The sequence below is a fragment of the Ornithorhynchus anatinus genome, chromosome 9 (assembly GCF_004115215.2).
Source record: "Ornithorhynchus anatinus isolate Pmale09 chromosome 9, mOrnAna1.pri.v4, whole genome shotgun sequence".
In the NCBI taxonomy this organism is placed as follows: domain Eukaryota; kingdom Metazoa; phylum Chordata; class Mammalia; order Monotremata; family Ornithorhynchidae; genus Ornithorhynchus; species Ornithorhynchus anatinus.
The window spans coordinates 57214640-57230591 of NC_041736.1; the positions used below are offsets into that span (position 1 = coordinate 57214640).

The following is a 15952-nucleotide window of genomic DNA, read 5'->3' on the forward strand; positions in this document are numbered from 1 at the left end:
TAGCAAAGCAACATACCAAAGCTAATAACCTACGTTACATACCATTGCAACGAAAGCATGGCAGTTGGACCTAAAGCCCTCCATTACAGGGGAGTGACGAAGCAACGTGAACTAAAAGCAATATTTGGCCTCTACTCTCGTCATTCCTTCAGCCGAATGCATGTCGTGATGCAGATGATCTTGTGTGGTAGCTTTCGATATAAAATAGCTTCGGGGCTCAGATGACTCTCAGACGTTTTGTAGAACAAAGTAGGAATGAGAATGTGGATCGATTTGAACCATGCTGATTCATTTGCTTTCATTTGCATCCCAGCCATGAATGACCTGGTGCAGTCCATGGTCCTAGCAGGAGGACAATGGACAGGTAGTACTGAGAATTTGGAGGTTCCAGATGATATTTCTACGGGTAAAAGGAGAAAAGAGTTGGGAGCTATGGCCTTCTCTACTACAGCAATCAACTTTGCCACCGTCAACTCTTCTACAGGATTCAGATCCAAGCAGTTGGTTAATAATAAAGGTATAGGCAGTCTGCTATTTGCACTGTGGGTGTGATTATGTTGACAACAGCCATTTGTTTGACTCCATTTTGTCTTCGGCGAAAAACAATCTAAACTAAGTATTTAATGAGTCCCCTTCTTTATGGAAAAGTTCAAAGTGTTAAACCGACTTGTAAATTGGACAGAAAATATTCACAGTGAACTCCCAATCGAAAGCCAGTAGGGAAGGGGATAGGAAGGGGAACGGTGATCTGCAGGAGAAACAAGAAATGACCATGTTAAACCAGAAGAGGCAGCTGGAGCCATTGGGCTCGCTGTCTGATTCCTTGGGGTGTCTCTGGTGCTGATTGGCATCTCCTTGGCCACACCCGCATTGGGTTGCGGTGTTTCTATCTCTAGGCCAACCCTCTCTTGCTTTCATTTTTTTTTTTTTTAATTTACCTCCATTGTAAAATACTCTGAGGTGTGTCTACAAAGAGGTGACCCAAGCCAACGGCTACTAGTTGGAAAAATATTTCAATGTGGCTTGTAGGCAAAAATGATACGGCACATTGTTGTTTCAAAATTGTTTACATCCCTATTTGCTATTTTACGTATAGATGCTACATCATTCGAAGATGTAAGCCCACAAGGTATTAGTGACGATTCTAGTACAGGATCCAGAGTTCATGGTAAGATGTGATTTGCGTCGTATTTTCTGGAAACAGTGTGGCAACTTTAGGAATTTAGCATCAAGTTGCTGATGATCGTTTGCAAGGCTGCATGAACATCATGATAAGCATCTTTCTTATCTGCTACATATTATTTCTCCCAACCTAATATTTTTCTTTGTCTGTTCCTTTGTCTTGCTTCATCTAAATGCTCGTAAATGCTTTACAAATCAAGGTCATTTATGGAACGTGCTGAACAAGAACCAAAACGTTTTCTGCATTTTCTGTGGTTGAATGAAATTATGAAAGAGAGGTGTTAACTGCTATTAAAAACAAATTAATGTTCCAAAGTCAATAAAAATCCCAAAGCAAGTGAGGAACAAGGCCCTAAATTTTTATAATGTTGCTAAGTATAAAATACTGTCGTTAAAGGTTTCTATCAGGAAAAGATACTTTCTACAAATTGAACAGTTAGCAATTAGTGGATTGTCCTATTTTGAAGGAGGGTTTATATAAAACCAAGATTGAAGTAAAATAGTGTAGGATCATATTAACTGTGCGATTTTCTCCTTATATTGGATAGGAGCTCAGGAAAGTAACTGTGTAGAGGTTTTTGCTCCTTCCAACCGTGGCATCTCTACAGTGTGCAGGGTTCCTTGTCAGATCTGTTGTAAGTGACCTTATCTCCAGCATTTTCCTGCATGCCATTCCATTTACTAGAATCATCCTGATATCCAGCTAACACCATTTTCAATTCAGAATGCACATTTCCCCTTTCCCCCTTTTATTTTTGTACTTGTGGTTTTTGAAATGCCGTTTTCTAAAATGGCCCCTTGAACTGTCCAGAAAAGACTTGGCTTGTCTGATCTATTGACCCGGGGCATGCCCAGCCAGTGAAATAAATATGTGATTGCCACCTCAGAGCATCATGGGATCAGAGTATAATCATAGAGTGCCATCTGCTTGAAGTTTTGTTTATCTTGCTGTCTCCTAATTTTTTTTTCATTTAGCTTCCAGACCAGCCAGCCTTGATAGTGGCAGAACATCCACTAGCAATAGCAATAATAATGCTTCCCTTCATGAAGTCAAAGGTATGCTGTAGGAAATGTATTGATCTGATCTCTTTCCGTAATTTGGGGGCAGGGCATTGTTTCACTGTGAAGAGACACAGTCTGGATTGCCAATGGATGGAAAATAACTCCCTTATACATTTTTTATCTTTTGCAACTTTCCCATTCTAAGTTAGCTAGGTATAGATTGACATATCAATTCATCTTTGCAAATGTAATAATGGGAGCATTTGTTTTTTTAGAAAAAAATACCTTTATCAAGACTACAATTTTTTTTTTAATTTTCTCAGATGTTTTTGACATTAAATAGGTTGTCCTTAGCTTTTCTCATACTGCATGTGCCTTTTTTGTGTAGTAAAATCTCATTACAGAAAGCGTAGGAGATTACCAAAAGACTTCCTTAAAGGTATTGTAAATAACTGAATTAGCTAGTTAACAGTACTTCACTGTGAACAGTCTAAGGATTTCAGTGAGATGATCCATTAAATAAATGAATCAATGTCCCTATCTCTGAATAAATAACTGGCTTAAATCTGTTGAAATGAATAGGTATACACACAAAAGTGTATTTTAGGATTTGGGGTAAGTTGTGTATTCTAGAGTGAGATTTTACTTAACCTGCTGAAAAACCTGAGTGCTCAATGCACTGTACAGCACCATCTGTTTATATAGCCTCTCTAGAGTGAAAGATTTCATTAATTGCTAAAAATCTCAAAATAGAATGCTTAGCAGACTACATAGATAGTCGTACTTTGTAGTTGTCCAATATCTAAAAAGTAAGTATTTTGTGACTTAGCAGAAAATGAGAAATTCAGAAAAAGAGATTTTCACTTTTTTTTTCTGTTTTGGGAACACATTTCATACTAATGGCTGACCAAAGTCATCCTCATTTGGATAAATAAAGAACAGCAAAAGGAAAATACATTCTAGTTTCTAAAATTAGCAAAGCCTGTCTTTCCCCTTTTAAAGTTTGTAGGGTAAGGTGCTCTATAATGAGCCGTATTTTTCCAGTGTCTAAATTGCAATCTAGTTTGGAGTTTAATTCTTGAATCAAATGGAGGACCACAAGTAGCTCATGGAGCTATTAGAATAGCCTCCAGCAGCACTTAACTTGCTCCCTAGTTTAGACTTGGAATTTGTAACTTCAAAATAGTTAATGACAGGAGTTCAAAAACTTGACTAAATCTGAATTCAATCATTAGTATTAAGGTGTACTTGTACATCTCAGAATGCTTTACTCTGGAAGGTAAATGCAGATTTGAAAGTTGTCAAGATTGTCTCTTTTAATTAAAGCCAAGCAGGTCATTCTTCAGATAACAAACTATCACTTAGATATAGACGGGTAGCATAGATTGTTTCTTTGTAAACTATCCCATTACTATGCTAATCCCAGCTCTGCCACTTGTCTGCTCTGTGACCTTGGGCAAGTCACTTAACTTCTCTGTGCCTCAGTTACCTCATCTGTAAAATGGGGATTAAGATCATGAGCCCTCTGTGAGACAGGGGCTGCATCTACCTAATTATCTTGTACCTACCGTAGCACTTATTACAGAGCCTGGCACAGAGTAAGTACTTATTAAATACCACTTTAAAAAAAAATAACTGAAAAAGGATTTTCATACATAAACCAGATCCTGATGTAGCATCCTCTGGGGAAGGCTTGTGGTCCATGGCACCTCCAGCCACTTCTCCCCATGAATGTGTCCCTGGGCATTGATTTTTTGAAAACCTCACTCTGTCATCCTCAATTGAAGAGGCAGGATCTGCTCACACTGACTCAGGAGGCCTTCCTTGGTTACATCTCATGCACCATGACAGCACGAGAGAGGGATATGGCTTTTTTAATATTCATTCATTCATTCAGTAGTATTTATTGAGCACTTACTATGTGCAGAGCTCTGTACTAAGCGCTTGGAGTGTACAATTCGGCAACAGATAGAGACAGTCCCTGCCCATTGATGGGCTAACAGTCTAATCGGGGGAGACAGACGGACGAAAACAAGACAACTTAATCACGATAAATAGAATCAAGGGGATGTACACCTGATTAACAAAAATAAATAGGGTAATAAAAATATATACAAATGAGCACAGTGCTGAGGGGAGGGGAAGGGAGGGGAGAGAAGCAGAGGGAAAGGGGGGAAAGGGGGCTTAGGTGAGGGGAGGTGAAGGGGGAGCAGAGAGGGAGCAGAGGGAAAAGGGGAAGCTCAGTCTGGGAAGGCCTCTTGGAGGAAGTGAGCTCTCAGTAGGGCTTTGAAGAGGGGAAGAAAGTTAGTTTGGTGGACGTGAGGAGGGAAAGCATTCCAGGACAGCGGTAGGACGTGGGCCAGAGGTCGATGGTGGGATAGGCATGAACGAGGGACGGTGAGGAGATAAGCGGCAGAGGAGCGGAGCGTGCGGGGTGGGCAGCAGAAAGAGAAGGGAGGAGAGGTAGGAGGGGACAAGGTGATGGAGACCTTGAAGCTAAAAAGGGTGTGGCTTGTAGTAACAACAGTCTTGATATCCTCAGGGTAGCTTTGACAATCCATAACCTTCAGACCTACAATAGTCAAAGCGGAAGCTGTGTTTTTTGAACCAATCACAGGACCAGATGAAGGATTTGGGTTTCTCCCCCCACTCTCTAGGGAAGTGTTATATTGACTCTAACCTCCATTAACTGAGAAGCAGCATGGCCTAGAGCACAGGACTGGGAGACGGAAGGACCTGGGTTCTAAAACTGGCTCTATCACTTGTCTGCTGTGTGAACTTGGGCAAGACACTTTGCTTCTCTGTGCCTCAGTTCCCTCATCTGTAAAATGGGAAATTAAGACTGAGTCCCCACGTGGGACAACCTGATTGATTACCTTGTATCTACCCCAGCGCTTAGAACAGTCCTTGGCACATAGTAAGCGCTTAACAAATACCATCATTATTATTTTCATTATTCTCTGTGTCTCAGTTCTCTCATCTGAAAAATGGGGATTAAGACAGAGAGCCTCATGTGGGGACATTTAACTCTGTCCAACCTGATCAGCTTTTATCTACCCCGGTGCTTTAGTACAGTGCCGGACACATAGTAAGCATTAAAATCCAGCCATAGGACTTAACACAACTTAACACAGCCTCAAATGGCGTTTTGAAATAAAACGGAAGGTAAGCGTAATGGTGGTCCAGGCACTAGTGTATTTATTTTCCGTAATGAAACCCTTAATGCCGTTTGCTCCCAAAGCAGGTGCCGTTAATAACCAAAGCAGGCCACAGAGCCACAGCAGTGGAGAGTTTAGCCTGCTTCACGACCACGATGCTTGGTCCAGCAGCAGCAGCAGTCCAATCCAGTACTTGAAAAGGAACACTCGCTCTAGCCCCGGGCTCCAGCACAAAATGCCAGAAACCCTGGATGGTCAAGGATATCACAGGATCAAAACTGGCTCCCCTGGGAGTGAGGTGGTCACTCTACAGCAGTTTTTAGAAGAAAGCAACAAGCTTACCTCAGTACAGGTTAGTTCAAAGAAATTTCTAATTTTGCTTTCCACCGTGGCTGTCAAACACCCCCGGCGACGTAATTATAACTTATAAACGTTTCTAAGTGGCATCTCTGCTCTATGTGGTTCTAGTAAATTGCACAGCAGTGAGAGTTCCTAATTGTTGGTAGAAGCGCCCAAATCAATCTCTTATTGTGCGGCCCAGGCCCGTCATATCCAGCAGGGTCCAATTGCTAAAATTTTAGTAGTGGTTCACGGTTTTGTACCTTTTTGGAAATGGAACCCTAGAGAGAAGTGACATTTCAGTTCCAGCTTTTTTCAAGCCAGTGCTTAGGCGAGCTCAGTTAGGATGTTTTGCAGAGGGGCCAAGCTCAACCATCTCCCTGGCCTCCTGGATAATTCACTTCAAGGGTCACCTGCTGTAGTTGGCAAAAGAGAAGGAGGTATAAGACTCCCTTCTTTGGAAAGTACAATTGGAAATTACTCATTGAATACATTTTGCCAAGAACAGGTGGGAAAGAGAAAAGGTATTTGAGCATGTGTTCCTGGTTTTATTGCATTTTGGCCAGAACCTTGTTACGGAAATTAGGGAACACTCATCCAACACTGAGAGCCTGTTTGGTTACAAGGCACTGCAGTGTTGGAAGAAGCAGTTGTGCCCAGTTAGGCAGCATGGGAACAAGTAGGTATATATTTGTATCTATCCCAGTGCTTGGCACAGTGCTTGGCATGGAGTAAGCGTCTAGTAAATGATCATAGCTAATTACTGTAATGCAGACTTTTCTTAATGTGAGGTTTTGCAAGAGCACAACACAGTCAGTAAGACTGTAAGCTCGTTGTGGGCAGGGAATATGTCTGTTTACATTGTATTGTACTCTCCCAGCTGCTTAGAGCAGCATAAAGCAATTGATACGATTGAATGAATGAATTCAGTCAGCTTAAATGAAATTTACACTTCCTGATCAGTTTGGCCAAGGAAATAAATTTCAAGAACGTAGATTATTTGTGGTTAAAATGTAATTTAACAGAGTTTTCTTTTTGTAAATGTAAGACTTTTTTTTTTACAAGAACGTTACATTTCATACACTATACTCTGAAGTATTAAGAAAAGATTCCCAGAATATGAAAAAAGAATAGAGCCATCTGCTTCATCTATTTATTTGATTACTCTGTTGCAGATAAAATCATCAAGCCAAGAGAATCTTTTAGATGAAGTAATGAAAAGTTTGTCCGTCTCCCCTGACTTTATGGGAAGAGAAAAGACAGTGAAACAATCAGCAGTTGGCTGTGGTATTTCCAGGTCAGTAAGCGTGAGATGCACAACTGATTTCTCTGACGGAAAGCCAACAAAGCCGGAACAATTTGTATTGCCGAACCCTCGAAAGACTGAAGACTCCTACTTCAGCAGCTCTTCTGGAAAGTCTGGCACTCAAACAAAGGTCAAGTTAGTAAAAGAAACTTCTCTGTCACAACGACAATCAAAAGATCATAACCCTTATGCTACGTTACCTCGGGCGAGCAGCGTGATATCGACTGCTGAAGGAACTACGCGGAGAACAAGCATTCATGATTTTTTGTCCAAGGATAGTAGACAGCCTGTGTCGATTGATCCGTCGCCTTCCACAACTGATAGCACCTTCTCATCGACATCTAGTGAGTACTGTCTACACCAAAAGTCCCCTCATTTGCTTCCCGGGCCAAAATTCACTATAGAACCCTGTTCGGAAAATTATATAGCCACGACTATGGAGTCAGCCCTTGCTGGATGTCCTTCGACCCAGTTTAAGAATTCAAGAACTGAAAGGTCACATTTGGTTGGCAAACCTTCTTCAGCCATTAATGTGTTCAGAGACACAGGGGAAGTGTCAGCTAACGGTAGGGCAGCGTCGTTTACCATGATGCACGTATCACAGCCGTTTTTGTCCCTGAACACGGAATTAGTGAGTAACATAAGCGGGTTACCCCAAAGGCCAGCCTCCAAAGTCACCGAACAGGCATTTATCTCCTCAGTTAAAGCTGACGATGAACAGGCTTCTAAGGATCCTGATAAGCCCAATAACAGTAGTTCCCGGTCCTCTTTAAATAGCGGTGAATTTACCACTCCATCAGGGGTAAATGCTGGCGAAACAGAATCCCCGTTACTGGTCTCTGAGGATAATCAAACTGTTTGGTATGAGTATGGTTGTGTGTAATAGAAAACAGGTAGTGTTCAAGCTATGTCCTCGTAAGTGGAATAGGTTTCCTCCCTATTGTCTGAATTAGGGGGAGTCTCCCTGAAATCAAGTCTTGTTTGTTGTGCTAGGTTTACATTTCTTTTAGTTTTGTATGGTGGTTATAGTGTTTTGCTGTGTATTATAGCATGTGTATGAATGTAAAATTGTAACCACGCCAAAGCTTGCATGAAGTATTAATTGCACTGTATATTTTCTGCATGCCTTTAAAAGCCTTAACAGTACCAGCCGACGTTCCGTATTTTTCCTCATCAGATAAAAATATCTTTTGTTACCTTACCAAGTGCATGCCAAGACATCTGCATGCTCTATTGCCAGAAAGGCACAGCCCAGGTAATTTTAAGTACGCAAACACAAATTCAGTAGCTTCTAAATTATTTTTACTCTAGCTTCTCAAGAAGGCACATTTTCTCCCCTCCTCATAAAGTACATCTTGCACATGTCTGCTACCAGTGAGGAAAGACGTAGCGATATGATGCCACTTATTTACACAGTGTACCCTCTTTTCCTTTTTGCTTTTTGAACCAATTATAATTAATAATTTATATTGAGCATATGATCAGACACTTCAAATTTTAAAAAGTGTCATCCTCATGAACATTAATGGTATCTTTAGAAAAGTTCCATTAAATGAAATGTAACTTTTACAGACAGCCAGAGAGCCCCTTCCTTAGACCTTCTCTATTTTCTGTGCTTTCTGTTCCTGTGTCTGATGGGTAGAAGTACTCAAGTGCTTATTTTTTTTTAGGTGAATTTTTCCTGAAACCAGGTAACTCGGTAGTCTGACCAGAAATTATTTTCGGTGTGTAATGCAGATAATAATAAAATACCGAATGGACTCCTCATGGCGAATCTCCTTATTTTGACCATTCAGGAACATGCGTGAAGAAAATGGGCAATGATCATTATCTCTTTAGTCTAGATTTTAAGTCAATCGTAAGCCATTATAGGTTTGTGAGTCATATAATTTCCCTAATGAAATTTTTCAGTTTAGAAAATATCTGATCTTGCCCAAACTGTAAAATTTTAAAGATGAAATACCTGGGTTCATTTTGTCCTTGCCTCAATCTCAAATTTGGTGATGAACATTTAGAATTACATCCTGAAGAGTTACACTATATGAACCTGGAAATGTGCTTCCTTTTAAGGAAAAGGCTCTGAGGAGACTGTCCCAAACTCACAGGAGCAGAATCACCAAACCAAGCACCCCCCCAGCTTCCTAGTCCCTGTGCAACGATGCCGGCGTCCCTTTGTGACCTTGTCAAGTTGTCGGGCGAGCTGGCACAGACCCAGGAGAATGCTGGGAGGCAGAGGAGGAAGACGGGAAGCAGGATAGACAGTGCGGCTGTCAGGTGTCTTTGAAGCACCTCGTTCCCAGAAGCAAGCTTGAAGGGGTTCCAGTCAATCAACTAATCGATTAACCGTATTTATTGAGCACTTACCATGTGCAGAGCACTGTACTAAGCACTTGGAAGAGTACATTATAACAGGCACGTTCTCTGCCCACAACAAGCTTACGGTCTAGAGGTCCCAGGGGGAGGAGCTCTGGGAAACCGAAGTGTTTCTGGAAGGACCGCAGCTTCAGCATTGGTGTGGGCTGGTGGACAGTGCTCAAGTGTCTGGGAATAATAGTAATGGTGTCTGTTAAGCGCTTACTGTGTGCCAGGCACTGTTCTAAGCGCTGGAATGCACAGAACCTTAAAATCTCCTAGGCACCTGGTCTTCCCTACCGAGGGAACTTGGGAAGGAACAGCCCAGACAGGAACATTCCTAATTACTTCCCCCTACCTGCGGCACCATCACAGACAGCGGGCAAAGCAGTGCCAGACCTCAGGACTCCCATAAAGAAATCCCAGTTTAAGTGTCTCATTGAGGCCCTCCCAGAAAGAGCAGTTTGTCCTATGGATCTGAATCCAGATTTATCGGTTCATTTGAATCATCTGATGGGTGTCATATCAGAAATGTGCTGTATTCAAGCACAAAGGGGAATGAAAATCAACCTAACATTTGTCCCTCTGCTAGTAAAAAAAAAAAAAATTTAAATGCCCATTTTGTTTGTAGTTTTCACAGTCTAATAGTGGTCTTTGCTGTATGTTCACAAAGGTTTTGGCTTCATTCATTCAGTCGTATTTATTAAATATGATTAATTGCTAAGATAAATATGGAAGGTGAAATTTACTAGGTTTAATTGAGAACATGCATTCTGAATAACTCTACATGGCACTACTAGCTAATTTACCCATTGACAATTTCAGCAGTAAGGAAACAAATATTTCCATCAGGAGAGCTGAGGATGGTGTATTTTGTTCAGCTACATTTACCAGTCTAAATTGTTACGAGCACTTGGTAATTCTTGGTAATGCAGAGGAAAATGTACCATGTCCTTTGGAAAATTTAATGAAATCTCAAATAGAAACCTCACCTTCAGCCTTTTGCAATCTGATCTTAAAACTCTTTATTTTCCATTTTCTGGAGTGATTTTTACTGTTTTGGAGATTAAAGCATCTAGGTCATTTTCATATAAATGGTTTGAGATTTATATGTGAAAGAAGACCTGCTTTCCCTGTGTGCAATTGTGTGTTAGGAAGAAAAAGCGTGTCTCCTGCATGTACACGTAGTATGTTTGAAAGATGTACATGTACCTTGTGAAGAAAGGCATCCTTTCGTGTTCTAGCTCCTCCGGGCTCATTACTTTCCATTAAAGCCCTGCATGGGCCATTATGGAGAGGCCTCGGAGAGGCACAAGCCACCTCTCGGGAATTTGCCCGCACTTCTGTAGGGGTGGCTTTGCCATGCATGTGTGCTGTGATGTGCATGCACAGTCCTTGGGGGTTGCACGGACTCGTGGCTGTCGCAAGTGCCTCGGGGCTCCAGATGTTGCATCACTGATAGTGCAGTTTGCCATCCTTGGCCAACTGGGGTTGCCCCTGGCCTCAGGAGGTAGAGCTCTGCCCAACCAACCAACCTGCAAATTGCCCGAACCCAAGCTTCTGGGGCTAGGTCAGGCAAATAGCAAGTTGAATTCAAATGGGCTCATATAACCTCCGTCTCTCTTTCTTTTCCTTACTTCTACGCCGCCTTCTCCTTCTCCCACTCCTCCTTTCTCTTCTTCTTCTCCCCTGCCTACTCCTCTGCCTCTTCCTCACCTTCTTCCTCCTCCTCCTCCTCCTCCCCTTTCTATTGCTGCCTGCATTTCCCAGCATGAGAAAGACGGCCAAATGCAGATTTAAAATGGTCTTCCTTTGTTTGGGTTTGATCTCCCAGCTCTTTGTGCCAAAACAAAGGAAACATTCAAAAAATCCAGATTATCTCCTCAGTGTGTCTGCCACCACCGCACAGCCTCAACCATCGCATTAGGCCATCTGGTCCCCTGGCAGACATTTAAAAGGGACAGTCATCCTTGACTATACCATTAATTTTTTATTTAGAATTTTTAAAATTTGGAGTATTGAGAGGGCTGCTGCTAGAAATGTTTGTCGGGCTTGGGCCCTGAAAATCTGAGCGCTGCGTGGGGCTCTCTTCCTTCCAAGATCAGGTGGCAAAACCCTACACCTCTTTGTGCATCCTGAGTCTTGTGCAACAGTGTAGACATTAAGGGAGATATGGAGTCCCTGTGTCAAGGCAGCTTTTAGTCACTGAATGTGGAGCTGATGCACTTTGGTTTGTCAAAAGCAGGTCTGCCTGAAGTCTGGCATTTAATAGTGGCAAAAACGTTGCATTTTGCATGTTTCATCTGTTGCACGCGAGAATTTTTTTTGCTCTGCCAAACAGTGTAACCGTTTACGTTCACCTATTGGAAGGTACTAAGAAACAAGGTGGAATGTGTAATTATCCTTTTTTGGTTGTTCATTTGGGAATATTCATTGACAGTGTCTATTAACCTAAAAGATGACAGCACAGTAAATAAGACACATCAAATTGATAACGTGTCCCCAGGCAGGCATAGTGACTTCCTTTCCCTTACCCAGTTCAGTGAGATCTCCTTAACCACCTAGTTTACCACCCCTAAATTGTAATGTACTTTCGTCTTGGGTTAATTAAATAACATGACATACTTTTCTCCTGCAGATGTGGAAGCTATACAAGAAAGCAGAAATTCAAAAAGCAGGTCTAGGGAGCAGCAAAGCTCCTAATTCTTTATCCCACTACATGAGATGTGGGCCAAGTGGTGAGTTTCCTGCCCAAAATGTAAATGAGACCAGTCTCATTTACAAAAAAAACTAACAGCATCAAGAATTCAAACAAGTGCACATTGCATTAACAGATGTAAATATTGCTTGCTTAATTGGCTTTCTGTTCTGCTTACTACTGAAGCCCAATGAGGTTGCTCTAGTTAGTTTAGCCTGCCTGGGCAGGGAACTTCAAACTTTAAAAAGGGGAATTTTGTACCCTTAGCTAATTTAATTTTGCTTTTCCATAATTTTCAAGGCTTTTTTCATCTTAAAATTTATGAAGACACCCAGCATCTGTGCCTTTGTCTAAAAAAGTATGACAGAAATGCAAGCTTTTTGATGAGGCCAAAATGTCTTTGGAAGCAAAATCTGATCATGCTGGAAATTGGTGGTTTAGTGGGAGATCTTTTTGAGTCACTCTCTTACAGGAAAATTATTTGTCTCTGGCATTTTACCCCTCTTTCTGACTCTTAAAATATGTCTGGTGCATGCTGTTAGTTCGTCTTTAGTAACTACTCGAAGTTTATGTATCTCTTGCATCTTTCAGCTTTATCTCATATTTCTTCTTTCTACCTTTCAACTAAACAGAGAGAGAAAAGTGTCCTTCAGTATCTCAATATGAAGCCTTTATTTCTGAAGTAACAAGACAGCCGACTATAGGAGCCGTTTTTAAAAAAAATCTCTAAGGGAACTTTTAACAATCCTTCGTGAGTAGAGCAGGCAAGAAATGCAAACCTACCTTCCTTCCTTCCTTGAATCAAGGAATACTACTGGAGTCAACTGCCGAAATTTTTAGAAGGTCTTAGGATTTATTGCACATTGCACTGTTAAGATCTACTGAATAAAGGACAGTTTTCCTCTCCTAAGGACCATGGTCTTTTAAGGTCTCAAGAATTACTCCAGGAACAATCTACTTCTTTATCATCATTTGTATATGAATTTAGCCATTGATTGCTTACAGCTTCTGCTAATAATTAGCCAGATTTAGCCATTTATATTTAGTTCTGTAAATCTGAATTCAATGCTGTTGTATTTTGTGGAACTGTACTGTATATACTGGTACAAAGAACACAAACTTTTGGCGAGGCCCTGCTTTATTTGGTTAGCATGTTGCTCTTCTTTAAAGGAAAAAAAACCACAAAAAAAACCTTGCTAATTATTTTGGTGCACACTGCAAGAGGAATTTGGTTTATATGCGAATGGGCGAACAACTCCATAATAAAATGGAGGTTATGAAAAATTTCACATAAACTCACATGAGTTTCGTATTCGCAGTGAAGCAACCCAAAAGCATTCAGACCTGGATGCAAATTAGTGAATGATTTTCTGAAACTTTTTTTTGTAAGGTGGTTTTTCAACAAATGGCACGCCCAGGATAAATCGGTCTTTTGTTAAATATTTTAACTCATTTCTTTGTGTTTGTTTTGTATTGGGTTTTTTGGACTTGAGAGCTGACTATTGCCTAAGAGATTTTCTCATGGCAAAATACAGTGTAAATAATTTCTTACAATCTGCATTTTCCAAGAATTCCGTTATCTAGAGTCTCATTAATTGGACCATTTCTTTTTTGTCCTTTATAAGCCTCCATTAAAATTGCTCAGTGTAATTGGTACTTTTGAAACATTTTTATGCATTTGTTATCTGAAACATTTGCAAGAAGCACAACAGAATAGATTTAGTTAATCCAGGGAAACACAGATTTTTCAGTAGTTCCCATTTTATATTACTATCACAATTTTATTTTCTTACCAATCCCGAAGTGCATTAATATTTTTGTTAATGCGAATGTATTATATAACTCAATCTGCATTTTTACCAAGATTCACAATATTCTCAAAGATTTAAAATGAACCTTTTTTTTTTCTTTTTTCAGTTTTTAGCAGTTCACTTTGCAAGCTCTCATCCAAGTTCCAAAGATGTTTGTGGGGTATTTCCATGTTAAAATGTGTAGTTTGGGAACTCTGTCTAAGTTTCATCACTGACTCAGCAACCACACAAAAAAAAGTCCCTTTTTTGTTGTGTAGGGACTAAAAATAGTACTGGGCTCTTGTCCTCTCAGGAGGACCCAAATCCTTACACGAAAATAGAAGCAGCAGAATATTTGGATCGGGAGTTATCCAATTGGGTCTGTTTCCAGTGCCAGTGACTTGGCCTCAGTTCCTCCATCTTTAAAACAGGCATAGTAGTATACCACCACTGCATGTTGTTATATTCTTGGAATGAAAGGTGCTGTATAAATCCAAAGGAACACTAAAGGGTAAAAAAAAAAAATCATCTCACCATTGACTAGACCACCATTAAAAATCTCTTCTTTAAAACTGTTTTTTCCAAATTTTTTAAATGTCTGTCATAAGTCACAGATTGAAGATGTTATAACATTAATAGAGGGCCGATTGGAAATTCTGGAGCTTTTGACGGCATCTCTCCCTCATTCACACAGTCAAACCCATGGATTGTCTCAAAAGAGTAATGGCTATTACTCCGATCTAGATCAACTTGCTTATTAAAGTGTCAATTCATTATACACTAAAAATGAAAAACATGATGTTAGCTCAATATGAAAAATTAAGAGCAACAAAGATGGTGACCATCTCCCAATCTCCCCTGATGGAACCAAAGGGGAAATTTGCCATTTACCGGTTAAGAAAGCAGATGGCCAGAGAAGTGCCGTGTCAAATGCTGACTTCTCCGTGACCAGACAGATATAGTGAGTGCTGCAGGGATTGTTGGGGGTCCGGCTGGGCATTACACAACCTCAGAAGAGGAAGGTGCCTAAGGGTAGCCTAGGTAATCGCAGTTTGGAATGGACTTGGAATTCCTTCAAATGGCCACCGCCCCACTCTCTTACCGATTTCTTGGGTGCTACGGTTCCACTCAGGGACACCAGGGGAGGGGAGGGGAAGAAGAAGCTGCCGGGTTGCTCTGTTTTCGGCTCTCTCCCGTATCCTCTCTTTAGATCTGATTATGAAGCAGCTGGTTGTTTTCATACATTGCCTTCTCTGCCACACAGGAGATCTGCACTCCTAGAAGTTGACATGTGTTTTTCTGCCGGCCAAGGTCCGGCCTGCCCATTTAGTGGTCAGACCTCACTTCGATGATCATCTCAACAGCAAGCCGGGAAAGAATTCCAAGAATAGATAAATGGCTTCATATCAGTGCCCCCAGGGTGGCCCCAGCCAACACTGTTTTCCTTCTAGGAAACAACTAGCAATAGAAGGACCTTCCTGGGTGGTATGACAAAACGTGTTTTCGGTGCAAGTTTTTGATCGAATAAGCACCTTTCATCCCAGTGGACGTCAGCTGCCTATTTAGACAACGCTAGGCTGGCTCCTGAATTGAAGGGAATTCACAGCCTCAAGGGAAATATCACAGCCAACGGTTTTCAAATGTGTTGCACCGAATTTGAAGTTGCACTGGGAGAGTAATAATAATAGGTGATAGACGTTTGCATTTTAAATTTCTTATAAAGAGGTGTTTTGGGTTTTTGGTTTTTTTTCTGGTTCTGTTTAATCCCAAGATGTGTATTTCTTTTAAACTTTGGGGATGAATAAATCTAAAAAGGAGCCCGTGGCAAATAAAAACCTTGCTGTACATGTTTAGATATTTTGACAATAATGGAAATGCCTTAAAAGGAATGCTCATTAGTCCATCTGCACTTAAACTCCATACAATGGAATCTTATTTAAACCTGTCTTTATCTTTTAAGGGCTCTCTTTTTCAATGTCTGACATTGTATGCTTCTATCTGTTATTAAAATACCAAATCAAATGGCATAAATTCAGTATTAGATATTTCATTTGAAGATTAATATTCTTGGGGATTTTTTTTGAGTGGTAATTATAAAAGCAGTGAAAAGTAACCCAATAACAGA

General features: G+C 40.8%; 1 protein-coding gene across 9 annotated transcripts in view; it reads left to right on the forward strand.

Annotated features, from left to right (window-relative positions):
- The window catches only part of CCDC88A (coiled-coil domain containing 88A), a 107645-nt gene extending 91787 nt beyond the window's left edge, over positions 1-15858 (forward strand). For 2 of the 9 annotated variants that reach the window (XM_029072070.2, XM_029072071.2), the window contains 7 exons: positions 314-517; positions 1097-1168; positions 2158-2238; positions 5426-5694; positions 6857-7331; positions 11978-12077; positions 12670-13687. In XM_029072070.2, the coding sequence (XP_028927903.1) occupies positions 314-517; positions 1097-1168; positions 2158-2238; positions 5426-5694; positions 6857-7331; positions 11978-12042 (1166 nt within the window). In that variant the 3' untranslated portion in view covers positions 12043-12077; positions 12670-13687. Of the gene's footprint in view, positions 1-313; positions 518-1096; positions 1169-1730; positions 1818-2157; positions 2239-5425; positions 5695-6856; positions 8755-11977; positions 12078-12669; positions 13688-15091 lie in introns of those variants that run through there. The other 7 variants (XM_029072060.2, XM_029072064.2, XM_029072069.2 and 4 more) reach the window with 6 other exon arrangements.
- Positions 15859-15952: the final 94 nt, after the last annotated feature.